The 22,858-nt window shown below is 33.7% G+C and overlaps 1 protein-coding gene across 6 annotated transcripts in view; it reads right to left on the reverse strand.

The window, feature by feature from the left end:
* The window catches only part of LOC149786049 (protein still life, isoform SIF type 1-like), a 405,626-nt gene that overhangs the window by 25,269 nt on the left and 357,499 nt on the right, over positions 1 to 22,858 (reverse strand). For all 6 annotated transcript variants that reach the window (XM_089976333.1, XM_089976334.1, XM_089976332.1 and 3 more), the window contains 4 exons: positions 21,178 to 21,378; positions 7,308 to 7,416; positions 3,948 to 4,127; positions 3,227 to 3,351 (listed from right to left, as the gene is read on the reverse strand). In XM_089976333.1, coding sequence (XP_089832459.1) covers positions 3,227 to 3,351; positions 3,948 to 4,127; positions 7,308 to 7,416; positions 21,178 to 21,378 — 615 coding nt within the window. The remainder of the gene's footprint in view (positions 1 to 3,226; positions 3,352 to 3,947; positions 4,128 to 7,307; positions 7,417 to 21,177; positions 21,379 to 22,858) is intronic.

Here is a 22,858-nt window from a genome sequence, read left to right on the forward strand (position 1 = left end):
GACTCTGTGAAGTTAGATGGAAATCCCTAGGACACCAAACCGAAGATGGACATATATTATACTATAGTGGAGAGTGTGACAAGTCCATAAATGGAGTAGGCTTCCTTGTAAACAAAGCCATCAAGGGATCTGTGCTGGAATGCTGCCCCATATCTAGCAGAATCATTTCCATTCGTCTGAAAGCATCTCCCTTTAACATCACAATTATCCAAGTCTATGCTCCAACTACCGATCATGATGATGAAGAAATAGAGGAGTTTTACAACAAACTACAGGGTATTCTAAACACGGTCAGTAAGAAAGATATCCTCATTGTCCAAGGAGACTGGAATGCCAAAGTTGGCAAAGATGCTCTAAAAGACTGGGAGGTAAACTGTGGACCTTCTTGCAATGAGCTTACCAATGAAAGAGGTGTTGGAAGTCATCTGAGCACATTTTCATTCAGATCCAAATACATGTAGTGTTTTTAAGAAAACACAAATATGATCATAGATTCAGATCCAAATACATGTAGTGTACTTATAAAAACACCAATATGATCATATATTCAGATCCAAATACATGTAGTGTTTTTATGAAAACACAATTACAATCATATATTCAGATCCAAATACATTTAGTGTATTTATAAAAACACAAATATGATCATATATTCAGATCCAAATACATGTAGTGTTTTAATGAAAACACCAATATGATCATATATTCAGATCCAAATACATGTAGTGTTTTCATGAAAACACCAATATGATCATATATTCAGATCCAAATACATGTAGTGTTTTTACGAAAACACAATTATGATCATATATTCAGATCCAAATACATGTAGTGTATTTATAAAAACACAAATATGATCATATATTCAGATCCAAATACAAGTAGTGTTTTAATGAAAACACCAATATGATCATATATTCAGATCCAAATACATGTAGTGTTTTCATGAAAACACCAATATGATCATATATTCAGATCCAAATACATGTAGTGTTTTCATGAAAACACCAATATGATCATATATTCAAATCCAAATACATGTAGTGTTTTCATGAAAACACCAATATGATCATATATTCAGAAGCAGCCAATTAAAGGGTTTCAAGATAGCCATCAAGACAATCATTGCAGAGGTTGGATCTGAACCAGTTTGATTAGGACAGCTACATACTGAAAGAAAAAGTTCCTTTTAAAATTAAAAACATGCTGTACAATCAGTTCTGGCAAAGTAACTGTAATGAGATTTTCACAATGGCCATTGTGGGGGGTAGGGTTATAGTGGCATCATTTTGATTTCAGACTTGCTAATGTTCCATGATGTGTCTTAATGAAAAGCAGACATCATTATCATGATCCCTTCAAAAGAAGCAACTATAACAATGGTTCTAGGCTGCCTACATGCAAGCAATGTTGGAAGTCTGATCTTCAATGCAGCACACTTTAATTTAGGATCAACTACACATCATAACCATTTGTGCAGGAGAAGCAGTTATAACAAATATTTCATGATGGGTTTCATGGCAGCTATGTTGAATGTCAGATTGGCACCATTATCATTTAAAACTATCTACATATAATAAAAAAACATTGAGTGAAAACCCCATGTTAATATGATGACCCATTCAAGAGAAGTGATGATCAGAAGATTATCAAGATGGCCACCATATGGATCAAGTCAAGAGATCTGATCTTCACCATTTTCATTTTGGACTTGGTACACATCATTAAAAGACTTTCAGTGAAAATCCTATCTTGATATTACTATATGCTCAGGAGAAATAGTGATAAAAAGTTTTTAAAGATGACCATAAGACCAGCCATGCTGGATATCAGATCTGTGCTATGACATACTTTTGGATCAAAAGAAGTCTTTCAGTGAAAATCTCATGCTAATATGACCAGCTGTTATTATAAGATTTGCATGGTGGCTGCTGTGTTTGCCATGTTAGATGTCAGAAGGACAAAGCTTTGATTTAAAACCAACAAAACATGATAAGCAGCCTTCTGGTGAAAAGCCCGCACTGATAGACAATATATTTAAAAGGAGCAGTAGTAATATTTTCAAAATGGCTACCACTGTATGCCGAGTTTTTTTACATTTATCTAAGTAGTTTAGGAGGAGAAGCAATAACAAACAAATGCTGATGGGTGACAGACAGATGGATGATGGGCCATCATTGTTAAGGTCTTGTGGTCTTCAATCATTAGGGATAACACTTGAACATTGACACACCTTGCAACATACAATAGTATATCATATAAATACTGGTTAAGTTCAGATAAATCCAACTGCTTCTATATAAAACATCTGACACCGAGTTTCCTCTGTAGAATACAGGCTATTGTGACTAGACGGACCTGATGTTGCCTTTTCATAACAGTAAGGTTGTGAGTTTGACCAAACTTACAGAAATGTCTCAGTGATCTATCTCAGTCTTCTAAGTATTCTAATGCTGATTCCTGAGAGAGCTAATTGATTGGATTGATTGACTGATTGATGGATTGACATATAACAGCACATCAACACATAGAAGATTATATTGTGATAAGATAACTGTGGTCCCAAGTTTGACATGCTGACCACTCAGCTAGTGAAGCTCCTTCTAAACAACAGAATAAGCACATAGGACACAACAGAATGGGCACAAAAATGACACAATGGAATGGGCACAAAAATGACACAATGGAATGGGCACAAAAATGACACAACAGAATGGGCACCTGAAGCTCCTTCTAAATGATACAATGGAATGGGCACAAAAAGGACACAATGGAATAGGCACAAAAAGGACACAATGGAATGGGCACAAAAAGGACACAACAGAATGGGCACAAAAGTGACACAGTGGAATGGGCACAAAAGTGACACAATGGAATGGGCACAAAAGGGACACAATAGAATGGGCACAAAAAGGACACAATAGAATGGGCACAAAAGTGACACAATGGAATGGGCACAAAAAGGACACAATAGAATGGGCACAAAAGTGACACAATGGAATGGGCACAAAAAAGACAATGGAATGGGCACAAAAGTGATACAATGGAATGGGCACAAAAGTGACACAATGGAATGTGCACAAAAAGGACACAATAGAATGGGCACTAAAGTGACACAATAGAATGGACACAAAAAAGACACAAATGGACACAAGGGAATGGGCAAAAATGAATTAAATTTATATTACTCTACCATTTGTGGAAGTTATAGCTAAGGAAGTCTTACCTGTTTTTGTTGGTACAGTTCTCTGAACATTTTGGACAATTCATCGAATATACTTCCATATTCTTCAAAGATTTTCTGCATCTCATTGATATGTTCTGCCACAGCTTCCATTTGCTTCAGGGCCTCTGCAAACAAGATGAAAGAGTTACTAATGACTGAAATTGGCTTTTTTTAAAAAGATCAGATGATCATGACTCATCATAAATCTCCTCAATTGTATATAAACTGCAGTCAAGACCTAAGGAAAATCAGTCCCTTAGGTCACTTGGCCACTGTTCAGGAAGGAGCAGTTTTCTGGGTTAGGCTTAACAAGATGTTGAAACTACCTACGATAGTCTAGGTAGTGGGTTCTTCTTTTAATGAATTCAGATAACAATGAATTTTCATTTAGTACAAAGTAATTTACACTCAGTATTGTTCTGTAAATATTTATAAAGAACCCCTTCAAACCTGTTTATTAATGCTAGTGGCTTTATTACAAACATGTCTTACTGTACAGGGATTTAAATTTATACCACAAAAATGCAAAGTGCATTCATCCAGGCATACAAAAATTATATAATTATCAGGTGAGCTGATCCGCTAAATTTAGCTAGGTATTTAGTCACTCACCTGATAAATGATGATGCTCATCTGATTCTGGGTCAGTGAGGTTGCAAAGCTAGGTATTTAGTCACTCACCTGATAAATGATAATGCTAGCTAAGTATTTAGTCACTCACCTGATAAATGATGATGCTCATCTGATTCTGGGTCAGTGAGGTTGCAAAGTTGCTGTAGAAGGAGTGGGTACTTGAGTATTCTTTGGATGGGCTTGATGAGGTATGACTGTAACGTGGAGGAATGCTGCTGCTTTGGATTTCTAGCATTGAGGAATTCTTTAAAGCGATCACTGATTATGTCTGAAAAAGAAAGAGGACAGGCACTTTTATGAAATATACAAGTATATTTGTGGTACCAACAAGTGTGGACAGAATATAAAAAAACACCAGCTCTGTTTGAATGTGAAAAGAATGACACAAATATCATGAATTTGAAGGGTAAACTTAAGTAAAACATGGACATTGTTCCATTAAATTTTGTCAGTATATGGTGAAAATCAAACTTAAGGTTTTACTGTAAAGCCTCTTACCAAATTTAAGAACAAAATATGTGACAGTTATAATTTGATATGATTGACAGACATTGGCAATATTGTCTGTTGTAACAGATATTGTGCAAAGATAAAAAAACAAACAAATAAAAGCTTTTGAGATGTGTTCATGGAACACAGATACCCCATCACATGGCCTAATTATGGTAAAAAAAAAGGTACATATTATTTCTTATCAAGGACAGAAAGGTACCACTATATGCATTAACACTGTCATGGTGAGACATTCAATTGCTAACACTGTCAAGGTGAGACATTCAAATTGCTAACACTGATTAGGTGAGGCATACAAAATTCTAATACTGTCAGGATAAGACATACAAACTGCTAACACTGTCAGGGTGAGGCATAATTGCTAACACTGATGGGGTGTGGCAAACAAAATTCTAACACTGTCAAGGTGAGGCATACAAATTATTAACACAGTCAGAGTGAGGCATACAGTTTGTAAAATGCTAAGAAAGAAAAGTAAATAGGGTTAGAGTTTGAAACTTTAAAAATGTGCACATTAATTAACATGAATTAAATTAAAAAGGTTATGTATATGTGGATGTTTAAAACAGTGCTTGTGTCCATTTTAATCAGAAAATAATTCAAAGCTGTGTCCCTTTTTAATTTGTCTAATTAGTGACCAAGTTGATTCTCTTGTCTTCCTAAAAAGTTATAAAGATGACTAACAATATTATATCTTCTAATACTAGTACAGAATGCAACAAAATAACATTGTCCAATACTAGTATTGAATGCAACAAAATAAACATTGTCCAATACTAGTACTGAATACAACAAAATAATCATTGTCCAATACTAGTATTGAATACAACAAAATAGACATTGTCAAATACTAGTACAGAATGCAACAAAATAAACATTGTCCAATACTAGTATTGAATACAACAAAAACAACATTGTCCAATACTAGTATTGAATACAACAAAAACAACATTGTCCAATACTAGTATTGAATACAACAAAATAGACATTGTCCAATACTAGTATCGAATGCAACAAAATAAACATTGTCCAATACTAGTATCGAATACAACAAAATAAACATTGTCCAATACTAGTATTGAATGCAACAAAATAAACATTGTCCAAAACTAGTAATGAATACAACAAAATAGACATTGTCCAAAACTAGTAATGAATACAACAAAATAGGTATTGTCCAATACTAGTATTGAATACAACAAAATAGACATTGTCCAATACTAGTATTGAATACAACAAAATAGACATTGTCCATTACTAGTATTGAATGCAACAAAATAAACATTGTCCAATACTAGTATTGGGTAAAACATGATAGACACTATCCAATAGTAGTATTGGATATCCTCCCCCCAAGACATTGTACAATACTAGTTTTGGGTAAAACATGATGGACATTATCCAGTACTAGTATTGGGTTAAAAAATGGACATTGTCCATTACTAGTATTGGGTAAAACAATATGGACATTGTCCATTACTAATATAGGGTAAAACAACATGTACATTATCCATTACTAGTATTGGGTAAAACATGAAGGACATTGTCCATTACTAGTATTGGGTAAAACAAGACGGGCATTGTCCATTACTAGTTGTGTAGCTTAATGTATTGTAATACATATTGTATCAGAATATATTATAATTTCATATCATAATGTATTGTAATACATATATCAGAATGCATTGTAAAAAATATCATAATGTATTGTAATATATATATCATAATGTATTGTAATACATATCATATCAGAATGTATTGTAATGCATATCATATCAGAATGTATTGTAGTACATATATCAGAATGTACTGTAATACAAATCATATCAGAATGTATTGTATATATATATATATATATATATATATATATATATATATATATATATATATATATATATATATATATATCAGAATGTATTGTAATGCATATCATATCAGAATGTATTGTACTACATACATCAGAATGTATTGTAATACATATCATATCAGAATGTATTGCAATACATATATTATATCAGAATGTATTCTAATATATATCGTATCAGAATGTATTGTAATACATACATTAGAATGTATTGTAATACATATCATATCAGAATGTATTGTAATACATACATTAGAATGTATTGTAATACATATATCAGAATGTATTGTAATGCATATCATATCAGAATGTATTGTAATACATACATTAGAATGTATTGTAATACATATCATATCAGAATGTATTGCAATACATATATCAGAATGTACTGTAATACATATCAGAATGTATTCTAATACATATCATATCAAAATGCATTGTAGCACATCATATCAGAATATACTGTAATATATATCAGAATGTACTGTAATACATATCAGAACATATTGTAATTACATATCATATCAGAATGTATTGTAATACATACATTAGAATGTATTGTAATACATATCATATCAGAATGTATTGTAATGCATATCATATCAGAATGTATTGTAATACATACATTAGAATGTATTGTAATACATACAATAGAATGTATTGTAATACATATCATATCAGAATGTATTGCAATACATATATCAGAATGTATTGTAATACATATCAGAATGTATTCTAATACATATCATATCAAAATGCATTGTAGCACATCACATCAGAATATATTGTAATATATATCAGAATGTATTGTAATACATATCAGAACATATTGTAATTACATATCATATCAGAAAATATTGTAATACACATCATATCAATGTATTGTAACATATTTCATTTCAGAATATATTGTAATACATATCATATCAGAATGTATTTGTACTACATATCGAATCAGAAGTGAGAAGTTGAAAAACAACCCTGCTAAGTTCTGTGCTTGAAATTTTGGGGTACTTTTGGATATTCATTATCACATACTTTATTACTTAAAACTATTTATAGCCTTCTTACCTGGATTGAGTATTTTCTGGGAACGAGAGTGACTAGCACAGAAGGAACTGTACACCTTGAAGTGATTAGCATAGTACAGGAAGGAACCACCAAGTGAGAACAGCACTCTCTGGAAAAATGTACAAGAGTGAACACTTAATCAAGTCCAAAATTTTACATATGAATAAAATGTTGGTCAATCACCCTCACTCCCCTACCCCAAATGCCACCAGTATAAAAAAAACAAAGCATTATATAATTCCAAAATATTATTAAGTCAAAGTTTCTTTTATACAATAAATTAATGAAGATATTCTCAAACACACAAGATACTGTACTATACTTGAATCTGTAAATGCTCTTATCTTATAGACACCATACACCAAAGAATAAAATATTAACTCCATTCTTACCATCAAGAACCAGTTAGAAATTATAAATAATGGATTGCTGCCTATTTGTGGTTGATACTGAAAAGGGTCACATGAAATAATGAATTTGACTTGTGAACCATACCTGATGCAGCCTTCTGGTATTTGAAGACTTTTGAAAGCTTAACTACAAAAGTTTAATGATGTAGTCAATGACCCCTGGCAGACAAATGATTAATTATCTGGTGGGGTTAGCACTGCACCAAGGAAATTCCTGTCAAAGGGTTATGTAATCTGTGATTTACAAGGCTCTACTGAGCAAAGGACAAATAACATAACCTGAAGACAGTGATTTTCTTATCTCTGTACCAACCCCAAAAATTTCTTATTTTTCCTGACCCATTTCATTTCCATTTTATTTTATGAATTAGTTGTTTAAATTCTTTTCATAGTGTTCTTAACTGTTTGTGAAAATTACATTAACCTGATGACTTAAAATTGTCATTATCCACTACTCAAGATGATACTGAGGCAAGCAGTCTGAGAAATCTGAACCAACACAAAGAAAAAGATAGCAGTCTCTCAACATTCTTCTGTCACATGAGTGAGATACCAGTATCTTGCAGATATTTTGCAGGTGAGACAAATATGACTCTTCCTGATGTGTTGGTATTATTATACAAAGTCTAATGCCAGTCTTCAATGCTCACTTATCAGTCATTCTGATACAAATATGCATGCCAATCAATTAGAACTGTCACAATTAACTAAAATACTTGGGGTTGGTCTCAAAAGCCTAATGACCAAGTATTCTATTATGATTGTCAACAATTAATTACAAACTAAGACATTTTTTATTCACTGAAGTATTTGGTTTATACATATTTTATTGGAAATTTTTTATTTGACATGTTTATTAATGATAAACCATTTGAAACCTGTACACTCACTGGTTGTCAAACACCACCATCAGACAAACTATCTGAAACCTGTACACTCACTGGTTGTCAAACACCACCATCAGACAAACTATTTGAAACCTGTACACTCACTGGTTGTCAAACACCACCATCAGACAAACTATCTGAAACCTGATTGTACTTAACTAGTTGTCAGTCACTAACGTTAAGCATAACTAGTTAAAACATGATTGTACTTTAACTAGTTGTCAGTCATTAACATCAGGCATAACTTTTTAAAACATGATTGTACTTTAACTAGTCAATCATTAACATTAGACATAACATTTTGGAACATGATTGTACTTTATTTAATTGTCAGTCACTAACATCAGCATAACTAGTTCAACCATGATTGTACTCTAACTAGTTGTCAGTCACTTACATCGGGCATAACTAGTTGAAACATGATTGTACTTTATTTAGTTTCAGTCACTAACATCAGCATAACTAGTTGAAACATGACTGTACTCTAACTAGTTGTCAGTCACTTACATCAGGCATAATTAGTTGAAACATGATTGTACTTTATTTAGTTTCAATCACTAACATCAGCATAACTAGTTGAAACATGACTGTACTCATAACTATTTGTCAGTTACTAACATCAGGCATAACTAGGTGAAACAAGATTGTACTCTAACTACTTGTCAGTCACTAACATCAGGCATAACTAATTGAAACAATATTGTACTCTAACTACTTGTTAGTCACTAACATCTGACATAACTAGTTGAAACATGATTGTACTCTAACTAGTTGTCAATCAATAACATCAGGCATAACTAGTTGAAACATGTCTCATTAGTTGTCAATCACCACCTTCACATATCTAGAGTTGTTCTCAGATAACTTAGTGACAATAATAATTCCATGAATTCAGAGACACAGAGAAACATTTAAAGTGTGTGAAAATGACATTTACTATGAAAACAGATGCTTCATCAGTTCTGATCATCAATCTATAAATTTAAACTGGTTCTCAAAACTAATATCAATTCTAAATATGCAGAACTGACTGCTGTAATAATGCACACTGACACTCAGATGATGCTAACACCTTTCATAACATTTAAACATCAATGTATAATTTAGAAAAGAACAAAACCAAGAGGCCCAATGGGCTTGAAATTGCTCATTTGGCTACCAGTTATCTAAAAAGCCAAGTGCACTGAGGTTGGCCCAGAAATCTGAGTATGATGCTTTTTGACATTTAAAGGTACAATAAAGTCTAGAATTTTCAGTATGAAGAAAAGAGGACATTTTATCATAAACAGTGGTAATGGGGACACTTTAACATAAACAATGGTGATGGGGACACTGACATAAACAATGGTGATGGGGTCACTAACATAAACAATGGTGATGGGGACACTTTAACATACACATTGGTGATGGGGACACTAACATAAACAATGGTGATGGGGACACTTTAACATAAACAATAGTGATGGGGACACTTTAACATAAACAATGGTAATGGGGACACTAACAAACAATGGTGATGGGGACACTTTAACATAAACAATGGTGATGGGGTCACTAACATAAACAATGGTGATGGGGACACTTTAACATAAACAATAGTGATGGGGACACTTTAACATAAACAATGGTAATGGGGACACTAACAAACAATGGTGATGGGGACACTTTAACATAAACAATGGTGATGGGGACAATTTAACATAAACAATGGTGATGGGGACATTTAAACAAAAACAATGGTAATGGGGACACCTTAACATAAACAATGGTGATGGGAACATTTTAATATAAACAATGGTGATAGGGACACTAACATAAACTATGGTGATGGGGGCACTTTAACATAAACAGTGGTGATGGGGACACTTTAACATAAACAATGGTGATGGGGACACTAACATAAACAATGATGATGGGGACACTTTAACATACACATTGGTGATGGGGACACTAACATAAACAATGGTGATGGGGACACTTTAACATAAACAACGGTGATGGGGACACTTTAACATAAACAATGGTGATGGGGTCACTAACATAAACAATGGTGATGGGGACACTTTAACATAAACAATAGTGATGGGGACACTTTAACATAAACAATGGTAATGGGGACACTAACAAACAATGGTGATGGGGACAATTTAACATAAACAGTGGTGATGGGGACATTTAAACAAAAACAATGGAAATGGGGACACTTTAACATAAACAATGGTGATGGGAACATTTTAACATAAACAATGGTGATAGGGAAACTAACATAAACTATGGTGATGGGGACACTTTAACATAAACAGTGGTGATGGGGACACTTTAACATAAACAATGGTGATGGGGACACTAACATAAACAATGGTGATGGGGACACTTTAACATATACATTGGTGATGGGGACACTAACATAAACAATGGTGATGGGGACACTTTAACATAAACAACGGTGATGGGGACACTAACATAAACAATGGTGATGGGGTCACTAACATAAACAATGGTGATGGGGACACTTTGATATAAACAATGGTGATGGGGACACTTTAACATAAACAATGGTGATGGGGACACTAACATAAACAATGGTGATGGGGACACTTTAACATAAACAATGGTGATGGGGACATTTTAACATAAACAATGGTAATGGGTACACTAACAAACAATGGTGATGGGGACACTTTAACATAAACAATGGTGATGGGGTCACTAACATAAACAATGGTGATGGGGACACTTTAACATAAACAATAGTGATGGGGAAACTTTAACATAAACAATGGTAATGGGGACACTAACAAACAATGGTGATGGGGACAATTTAACAAACAATGGTGATGGGGACATTTAAACAAAAACAATGGTGATAGGGACACTAACATAAACTATGGTGATGGGAACACTTTAACATAAACAATAGTGATGGGAACACTTTAACATAAACAATGGTGATGGGGACACTTTAACATAAACAATGGTGATGGGGACACTTTAACATAAACAATGGTGATGGGGACACTTTAACATAAACAATGGTGATGGGGACACTTTAATATAAACAATGGTGATGGGGACACTTTAACATAAACAATGGTGATGGGGACATTTTAACATAAACAATGGTAATGGGGACACTTTAACATAAACAATGGTGATGGGGACACTTTAACATAAACAATGGTGATAGGGACACTAACATAAACTATGGTGATGGGAACACTTTAACATAAACAATAGTGATGGGAACACTTTAACATAAACAATGGTGATGGGGACACTTTAACATAAACAATGGTGATGGGGTCACTAACATAAACAATGGTGATGGGGACACTTTAACATAAACAATAGTAATGGGGAAACTTTAACATAAACAATGGTAATGGGGACACTAACAAACAATGGTGATGGGGACAATTTAACAAAAACAATGGTAATGGGGACACTAACATAAACAATGGTGATGGGAACACTTTAACATAAACAATGGTGATGGGGACACTTTAACATAAATAATGGTGATGGGAACATTTTAACATAAACAATGGTGATAGGGACACTAACATAAACTATGGTGATGGGAACACTTTAACATAAACAATGGTGATGGGGACACTAACATAAACAATGGTGATGGGGACACTTTAACATACACATTGGTGATGGGGACACTAACATAAACAATGGTGATGGGGACACTTTAACATAAACAACGGTGATGGGGACACTTTAACATAAACAATGGTGATGGGGTCACTAACATAAACAATGGTGATGGGGACACTTTAACATAAACAATAGTGATGGGGACACTTTAACATAAACAATGGTAATGGGGACACTAACAAACAATGGTGATGGGGACAATTTAACATAAACAGTGGTGATGGGGACATTTAAACAAAAACAATGGAAATGGGGACACTTTAACATAAACAATGGTGATGGGAACATTTTAACATAAACAATGGTGATAGGGAAACTAACATAAACTATGGTGATGGGGACACTTTAACATAAACAGTGGTGATGGGGACACTTTAACATAAACAATGGTGATGGGGACACTAACATAAACAATGGTGATGGGGACACTTTAACATATACACTGGTGATGGGGACACTAACATAAACAATGGTGATGGGGACACTTTAACATAAACAACGGTGATGGGGACACTAACATAAACAATGGTGATGGGGTCACTAACATAAACAATGGTGATGGGGACACTTTGATATAAACAATGGTGATGGGGACACTTTAACATAAACAATGGTGATGGGGACACTAACATAAACAATGGTGATGGGGACACTTTAATATAAACAATGGTGATGGGGACACTTTAACATAAACAATGGTGATGGGGACATTTTAACATAAACAATGGTAATGGGTACACTAACAAACAATGGTGATGGGGACACTTTAACATAAACAATGGTGATGGGGTCACTAACATAAACAATGGTGATGGGGACACTTTAACATAAACAATAGTGATGGGGAAACTTTAACATAAACAATGGTAATGGGGACACTAACAAACAATGGTGATGGGGACAATTTAACAAACAATGGTGATGGGGACATTTAAACAAAAACAATGGTAATGGGGACACTAAGATAAACAATGGTGATGGGAACACTTTAACATAAGCAATGGTGATGGGGACACTTTAACATAAACAATGGTGATGGGAACATTTTAACATAAACAATGGTGATAGGGACACTAACATAAACTATGGTGATGGGAACACTTTAACATAAACAATAGTGATGGGAACACTTTAACATAAACAATGGTGATGGGGACACTTTAACATAAACAATGGTGATGGGGACACTTTAACATAAACAATGGTGATGGGGACACTTTAACATAAACAATGGTGATGGGGACACTTTAATATAAACAATGGTGATGGGGACACTTTAACATAAACAATGGTGATGGGGACATTTTAACATAAACAATGGTAATGGGGACACTTTAACATAAACAATGGTGATGGGGACACTTTAACATAAACAATGGTGATAGGGACACTAACATAAACTATGGTGATGGGAACACTTTAACATAAACAATAGTGATGGGAACACTTTAACATAAACAATGGTGATGGGGACACTTTAACATAAACAATGGTGATGGGGTCACTAACATAAACAATGGTGATGGGGACACTTTAACATAAACAACAGTAATGGGGAAACTTTAACATAAACAATGGTAATGGGGACACTAACAAACAATGGTGATGGGGACAATTTAACAAAAACAATGGTAATGGGGACACTAACATAAACAATGGTGATGGGAACACTTTAACATAAACAATGGTGATGGGGACACTTTAACATAAATAATGGTGATGGGAACATTTTAACATAAACAATGGTGATAGGGACACTAACATAAACTATGGTGATGGGAACACTTTAACATAAACAATGGTGATGGGAACACTTTAACATAAACAATGGTGATGGGGACACTTTAACATAAACAATGGTGATGGGGACACTTTAACATAAACAATGGTGATGGGGACACTAACATAAACAATGGTGATGGGGACACTTTAGCATAAACAACAGTGATGTGGACACTAACATAAACAACGGTGATGGGGACTCTAACATAAACAACGGTGATGGGGACATTTTAACATAAACAATGGTGGTGGAGACACTTTAATAAAAACAATGGTGAAAATATGAGCAAAATCTACTTGATAGTAAATTTATGAGCAATTAAATATTTTGCATCAGCAATGCAAACATAGTCTTTGTTTTCAATGATATATATTTAATTCAGCATCAGATAAACTTAATGATAAACAAGAATTTTAAATTTAGTTACAAATATTAATTTGTGGTTTCTGGACAGCTGAAAGAGAAATATCCGAAATTCTTAATATATTCTTTGCATGCACAACATTTCAAATGTGTCCTATAATAATGTACACTCTACAGTAATCCCTTATTATAACAATCCACAGTAGCCAAAGTATAATGCTTCATAATGAGACTGTCTTATAATGATGTACACTCTACAGTAATCCCTCATTATAACACTCCATGGTAGCCAGAGTATAATGCTTTATAATGAGACTGTCCTGTAATAATGTACACTCTACATTAATCCCTCATTATAACAATCCATGACAGCCAGAGTATAATGCTTTATAATGAGACTGTCATATACTGATGTACACTCTACAGTAATCCCTTATTATAACACTCCATGCATGGTAGCCTGAGATATAATCCTTTATAATTACACTCTAAAGTAATCGCTCATTAAAAGACTCTATGGCAGCCATAGTATAATGCTTTATAATGAGACTCTCCTATAATGAAGTAAACAACACAGTAAGTTTCATTATAACACTGTGCATGGAAGCCAGAGTATACTGCCTATATCGTGACACTCCTATATTTAACTACATTATATAGAACTCCCTCATTATAACAATGCATATGGGAGACAAAGATTATAGTCTTGAAGTGATACAACCTACATGATACATTAGTCCCTCAAAGTCTGTGGTAACTATACAGTATACTCAGTTGTAGCAATACCTTATAACTTATAATGAAGTACACAACACAGTACTCCCTCATTATAATGCTGTCCATGGGAGCCATAGATTATACTACTTATAGTGACACATGATGTCACTACAACATAATAAAAATTGATTAATGGTCATATCCACCTTATGACAAGAAAGGTGTTATAATGAAGGGTCTTACAGTAAGAGCACTGGAATCATATGCAATCAACATAAACAAAGCTATTGTTATTAATAACAACCTCTAACAATATAGCTTGGTTAAACTACTATGATATATGAAAGATACAAAAGTTAGCTTGAGAAATTAATCTGTACATATTAATGTTTAAAGGCAGATCAGCACAGTGCTTGCTTTATTGTGCCAATTAAAACTCAAGTTTTATACATAAACTGCATTGCCTCAGAAAGTCCAAGATTTTCTATGGTGATACATTATCATAAAATTTCTTAACTGAACTGACATAAAACATCTTCTGCCATGTGTGTCCTGTATGCAGTCTTCACAATACCGCATCATCTCTGTAATAAAGCTCTATCTGAACTATAGCATGCTCCATTTATGACTTTGATATTTCAAAATTTGCTTGAAGAGTTTCATTCCCATTTTGCCAAGTACAAAGAACATGCTGATTTATAGAATACTCAAAGTCAGAATTTAACTCTTCCATTCAGAAATGTATGGGAGATATTACTGGGTAACAATAACATCCATCTTCTTTGACAGATATTTATGCTGTATAACTTTATTCTTTCATTGAAAAGAAGTTCCCTTTTGTGCTGTTTTTGATTTGTGACACATCTATTTTATATACATGTATAATGAAAAGATTAATATACCATAAATATGTGCATGGACGGTGAGTCCAACTGCAAATTGTACAAACCCAGATCTGCTATTGTATAATGCACTAGCAGATCAAGGTCTATGTCAGTTGTTATTAGGATTAGTAGATGAATAGGTATTGATCTGCCAACACATGATGTTACAAAATATCAGGGTCTATATTGTTTGCACTTGGACTTAACTTATAAATGAGGATCCTATTTAAAATTACATCCATACAAATTTAGTTTTCCAGAATTTCGTTAACATATGTCATAAAGAAAAACTAGTAACAATTCCACAACATCTAAATTGGCTGGCATCTCTTTAATGGAGAAAGTTATTGTGCATAAATGAAAGCAGGAAGGGCTGACAATCAGGGGACATAACTCCATAAAACAATGAGACTGAACCATGAAAATCAAACCAATCAAAAGTCTCATCTTTATAAAAGAGCACATCAAATTTAACTGAATATAAAATACTGACTAAAGCAGTTAATGTGTGGAAATGAAAGTGGGTGGATCCAACAATAAGGGGATATAACTCTACTAAACATTCAAACTGAACATTGACAAATTCAACCAAGATCTCCTCAAGGTCAAGCTGCATGCCAAATTTGGTTGAAATTTAAAATTAATGGAGTTTTTATGCAGAAATGAAGGTGTGTGGGTTTGACAATCAGGGGCTATAATTCCTGCAAACAATGAGCATGATGAAAATTGAACTTGGCCAAGGATTTACTAAGATAAAACAGTATACCAAATTTGGATGATGTACAATAATAATTATGGGAGTTAAGGGAAGTATATGTATATGTAGGATAGATACACAGATGGATGGAAGGACTTAAATATAAAAAGATGGACAGGAGACAATAAAGTTTATATCAGACACTAATATGTAATATCTTTACAAGACTGGAGGTGAAGAACAATGTAACAAGTGACAATTTATCCATTAAAAACAATAATTGAAAATGAAGCAAAAATTGTAAAGGCAATTGGCAGTTTTCTAACAGAAGAACATTATTTTATAGCACTTAACAATGCATGCAAAACTCATTTAAACTTTATCCCAAGAAGTAAACCAGGCAATTAAATATAATTAATACACCAAGCTTGGGGACAAGTAAAAACATTCAAGTTACTGTTCAACATTCAAGAACAATGGTAGCACATGCAGCCCTTGTGGTACGTTTAAGTCACTGTCTAACATTAAAGAGCACATGAAATTGTAAGCATAACTGGTACATTTAAGTCATTGTCTAACATTAAAGAGCACATGAAACGCTAAGCATAACTGGTACATTTAAGTCATTGTCTAACATTAAAGAGTACATGAAACACTAAGCATAACTGGTACATTTAAGTCATTGTCTAACATTAAAGAGCACATGAAATGCCAAGCATAACTGGTACATTTAAGTCATTGTCTAACATTAAAGAGGACATGAAATGCTAAGCATAACTGGTACATTTAAGTCATTGTCTAACATTAAAGAGGACATGAAATGCTAAGCATAACTGGTACACTTAAGTCATTTCTAACATTACGGAGTTGAGTTAGCACCTGAAACCCTATGCATGTTTGCAACATCGATTGTATGCACAACTTTGTTAACTGAACTCAGCAAATATCATAAAAGAAAACTTGTCACTCTTCCTAAAGTAAATAAAAGAAAGATTAATTGACAATGACAGTTATAGTGAAATCTATCTAGAGGACACCTCCATATAAAAGGAAAAAATTAAGAAACATTTCTTGCTTTTTGACCTTCTTAATCTCTTTATTATCAAGATGTGTTCAGAAAGAACACAATTTCATGGTCCCTTGAGTGTATTTTAGACAGTAAAACTGGACGGTGTAAGGCCCTAATGTTTTGGATGTTTTATAGGGTTGATCAGTATATAAAGGTTTTGGTCATTTTATAGGGTTGATCAGTGTATATAGGTTCTGGTCATTTTATAGGGTTGATCAGTATATATAATGTTTGATTAGTACTACAAATATTTTATTAGTTCCCAAAAATTTGGTGATATGCAGGGTCTATTCATGGACATTTAATTTAGGAATTCATGTTAATTTATAAAATTAAATCCCATTAAAAAAAATGAACAGAATGTGCCAAAATTATGCACAATTTTGTCAAGCCTGACAAATATGTCTAAATAAAATCACTCATGTATTTACAAAATTTCAAATGGAGGTGGGTATTTCTTCCCAACTTTTCAGTTCTAGAACAGACCCTGCATGACTCTAGAGAGGAGGCAGGGTTACAGATTTGCTATTTAGGAATTTTCCACTGCAGATTTCAGGTGTGTATTGCTATGGATGTTGTGATACAATATGTATCATGATACACATATCCCAATATGATATGTGTCCCAATACAAGCCCTGAGCCTTATTTTCAACATCAAGCAATAATCCCCACTTTAGATATTGATACTTCTGACACATACCGCCGTACCATTACATCCCTACTGTAAATATAAAAATTCCTGACACATAATGCCGTATCATTACATCCCTACTGTAAATATAAAAATTCTTGACACATACTGCCGTATCATTACATCCCTACTGTAAATATAAAAATTCTTGATACATACTGCTGTTTCATTACATCCTTACAGTAAATATCACTATTACTTATACTGTACATAATGCTGTACCATTACATCCCTACAGTAAATATAGAAATTCCTGATACATAATGATGTATCATTACATCCCTACAGTAAATTCCTGATACATGGTGTATCATTACATCCTTACAGTAAATATAAAAATTTCTGGTACAAAATGGCTTATCATTTACAGCCCAACTGCAGATAGGTTTCATTATACTAATTCTTTGTCTTGTCTTGTCAGACTTTTCCAGTAAAGAAAATTGCATAAAAAAATTGAATAATCACAACAGTACAATAGGATAAAGAAGCATTTAGTATGAATGACACACAGACAGACAGACAACTGTTACAACTGTTGATACATGCAACATACCAAGACATCATCCTCCTGGAGGCCATGCAATTGAATAAAAGTTTCAAAATACAAAAGTAATGGCTAAGTGAATTAGTTAATTAGATAATCAATTGAAATTGACTAGAAATGTGTTCATATAATGAAGATGCACTTCAGGTAAAACTGAACAGAGCTTGATTCAGAAGGATATGAAAGGGTAGAGCTGTAAGTCAAGCAAGGGCCATAACTCTATAATTTCATAGAAAAATACTTTATCTTAATAATCTTAGAACCAAAAGATACCAATCAGGAATTAAATTTGTAATAGTTGGATGTAATGGACATATGGACATGATAATGACACTATACGACCCTCCATAGATATATAGGGCTATAGAAAAGATGAAACTGGAACTCCATGTTTTACTGATTTAAAGCCTAATAACAAAGTCAGTTTTAATTCATTAACCCTTTACCTCATATTAATGCGTTTTGATGCCAATATCATGTTTTAATGCCTTAAATGCATTCTCATTCACAAGTATGTTTGGGTGCATGTGCACCATCTTCATGGAGGTGTGGTTTTATACCTACAGTAAACACCAGCCTTTTTGAGCTGGTATTTGTCGTGCCACCATCATGGAAACACTGTATTAGAATCTACAGGCACTGAGGTAAATAAATATTATGTTGCATCATGTGGCTGCTATTTGAGATATAGTGGTAATCTGCTATTTAAAGTAACTGGGTTGGATTCTCCACTCTCCAGAATGGAGGCCCACGGAATTGGTGCAACACTTTCTTGAGTCTGAATGATTAGAATTATGGCTATGCCAGCTTCAATATGTCAGACACAGGCTCTGATATTGATCCAGACAACACTGACTGATGATTTATCAAATTCAGCAAACTTTGTCATACAGATATAGACCACGAACTGGCAGATTTAGAGGCTGAGAAAGGTCAGCTATGGTTGGTCACCCAGCTTCACCGAGTTTATGATGAATTAATTCTCTCAAGAATTTAAACCATATAAAAAATTCTTCCATAAAATATAATTATAGAACTATAAAGCATGGATTTTACTCTTAAATCTATATATAGATTTTTCCAAAAATGGTAAAATTGTCAAAATTTATGCTGAACTTGACATACTGTACTGCTATTGATTTTACAGGCAATCATATTCACAGTCATTTGGATAACAGATATTCTATTAATAGCACACTGCAATGTGTGGCTTAAGCACATGTATAAAGGCAGCCTACAGTAACAGACGCTATGAGGTAAAGGGTTGAACACCTCAAATGTTCTTGTAGGACAAAGAAATTCATGACAGATGTATGGACGTGATGGGTTGGGATGAGATTTTTAGACAAAAGCAATGCTTTATGCTCTGTCCATACACATGACAAAAGGATAGAGATAGAATGAGAGAGAAAAAGTTTATTATAATATTAACAACATTTTTGGCATGTTGAATGACTAAAATATCACATTAATCACTGAATACAATACACTATTACATTCATGCCTTCAATCATTTTGGTGTTAATGTGTGGGTGCAGACAGTCCCATTAATCAAAACAGAGAAGAGTTGTACATTGTTGATAACTTTAATAGTTCATTACATTATTTAAATATACCACTCATTTTAATATTTTTAAAAAATAACTGGTAAAAACCTTTTTTCATAACTTAAATTTTTGGTGGCAAATTTAAAATAATACCTTATTGTTTTTAATACAGGATAGGTTCTATATTTCTATACATTTAGGTGGGTTGCAAACACCTTCAAGTTACTACATGGTGTGAAACTGGTACAAGCAAAGTACGGTCCATCTGATTTGTCAAAAGCAAGTTATGTTTAAAGTGAACAAAATCAAATTGGGCAATATAATTATTCCTACAATTCAATACCATCATATCCATGTGTTAAATGTATAAATTACTGAATTCATCACATTATTATAACAATTTCCTGGCTTGATTGGTAAAGTGTCCCCAATTCTTGTTGCCATTAGATGAATATGCGGGGCTTGATGGGGCAAGTGTTCCTAATTCTTATTGCCATTTGTAGGAGAATTTACCTAGCCAGATGGAGCAAGTATGTACTTGTGTTTGCATAGCATAAGCACCAATTCTGCATGCTTTTGATTCACTGAATATCAGTAAACATTATCTCACCCTGTAGTTTTTTGCCTCAGAGTTATTTGCCATCAAGAAGGAGTTGTCAAGCTGGATGGCTTCCTCCAGGCTCAAGAGAAACTGCCGTTGGAATTGCACAATTTCTTGAATGTTGCCAAAGACCTGGTCCATCTCATCTGAGGTTAGGAAGGTCTCCTCCTTTAATGGTTCCAGGTACCTCTCTATCAAGCAGTTCAGGTCCTGATGGGAAATAATCGTGAAAGTATTTTTTTTAATTCTAATTACAAAAAATGTAAAATATTGTTAAAAAATTGTGAACCATTCCAAATCCAAATGAAAATGTACAAAATTTACAAAGTGGAATGGGCATGGAAATGTACAAATCTTGAGCTTCCATGTAAAACAGACAAATCATGCAATGTAAAGAAAAACGTTATTCATAATTTTGTTATTATAAAATAACATTTTCTGTCATAACTACAAGGTGTGGACATGTCATTTCTAATAAAAATGTTCGCAAAAGGTGTAATATGTAGAGTGCTACACATAAACTCAGGTGTAAACATTTAGAAAATTATCTGAACTTTTCTATTTCGTGAGCTTCTTTTTATAGTTATATCGGCCTATTGGTCTAATTTTCTATTTGATACAACAAAAACAATAAACATATTTTTTATTTTTCTACATTTCATTGTATGTTGATTCTAAATTGTTTTGCCATCACTGTCAGACTCATAACCCAAGGGTTACGGATTGACATCCATCAGGGCCTGCCTAGGTCAGCTGCCTTAGTGTTCTTGGGAGAGGCAGTTATCTCCACTTTTCATGATGTAACCAATACTATGTTAAAAATTAGCATTAAAACCAACAACAACAATGAAAATACTACCCCACCCACCAATCATCATTATTTCTAGTCTTTAAGTTACAAAATATTACAAATTTAAGCAGGGCCCCGTGTGGCTGAGTGGTCTAAAGCTTTTAACTTTACTGATTACTGCCCTCTCACCATCCATCCATGTGAGTTTGAGTCTCAGGCTTGGCCAGTGTGGTTATGCAAGAAAGCTGCCCATGGGTTAGTGGTTCTTATTGGGGTTTTCCTTTTTTCTTCCTCCACTAGTTTTAGTGGCTGCCATGTATAGCCTATCTTGTGCTGAGAAATGGTGTTAAACCCCAAAACAATAACAGTAAAATCAAATTCAAGCAAATGCAATTTGCTTGGCATCACAAACATCCATAAATTGTTTTTATTCCAATCCATCCCAGTACTCATCTCAGAAAGTAGCTCAAGGGTCATAATGCAAATCTGTCACATCAATGTAGTCATTCACACATTCACACAGTATTGCAAGGGTCATACTGCAAGGTCTGTCACATATCTGTACTTGCCCTTAGAGATTATGCATGGATCATGATGCAAAATCTGTCACATTCATGTACTGTTCTCAGATAGGGTCACACAAGGGTCATGATGCAAACCTGTCATGCCAATGTACTCACTCACTCAGAGTAATACAAGGATGTCCCTGTACAGAACATTACAATGCACTAATGTAAAGGTCAAAATGCAAAATCTGTCATATCACTGTATTCACCATCAGACAGAAATGCATGGGTGATGTTGCAAAGTATGCCACATATATGATGAGTCAAAGTGTTATGACTGCATATATGAAGTTTATTCAGGAAATATTTAAAACTGTCATTGTAATGCTAATTT

This window comes from Sinohyriopsis cumingii, chromosome 12 (genome assembly GCF_028554795.1).
Source record: "Sinohyriopsis cumingii isolate HCF-2022 chromosome 12, ASM2855479v2, whole genome shotgun sequence".
In the NCBI taxonomy this organism is placed as follows: Eukaryota; Metazoa; Mollusca; class Bivalvia; order Unionida; family Unionidae; genus Sinohyriopsis; species Sinohyriopsis cumingii.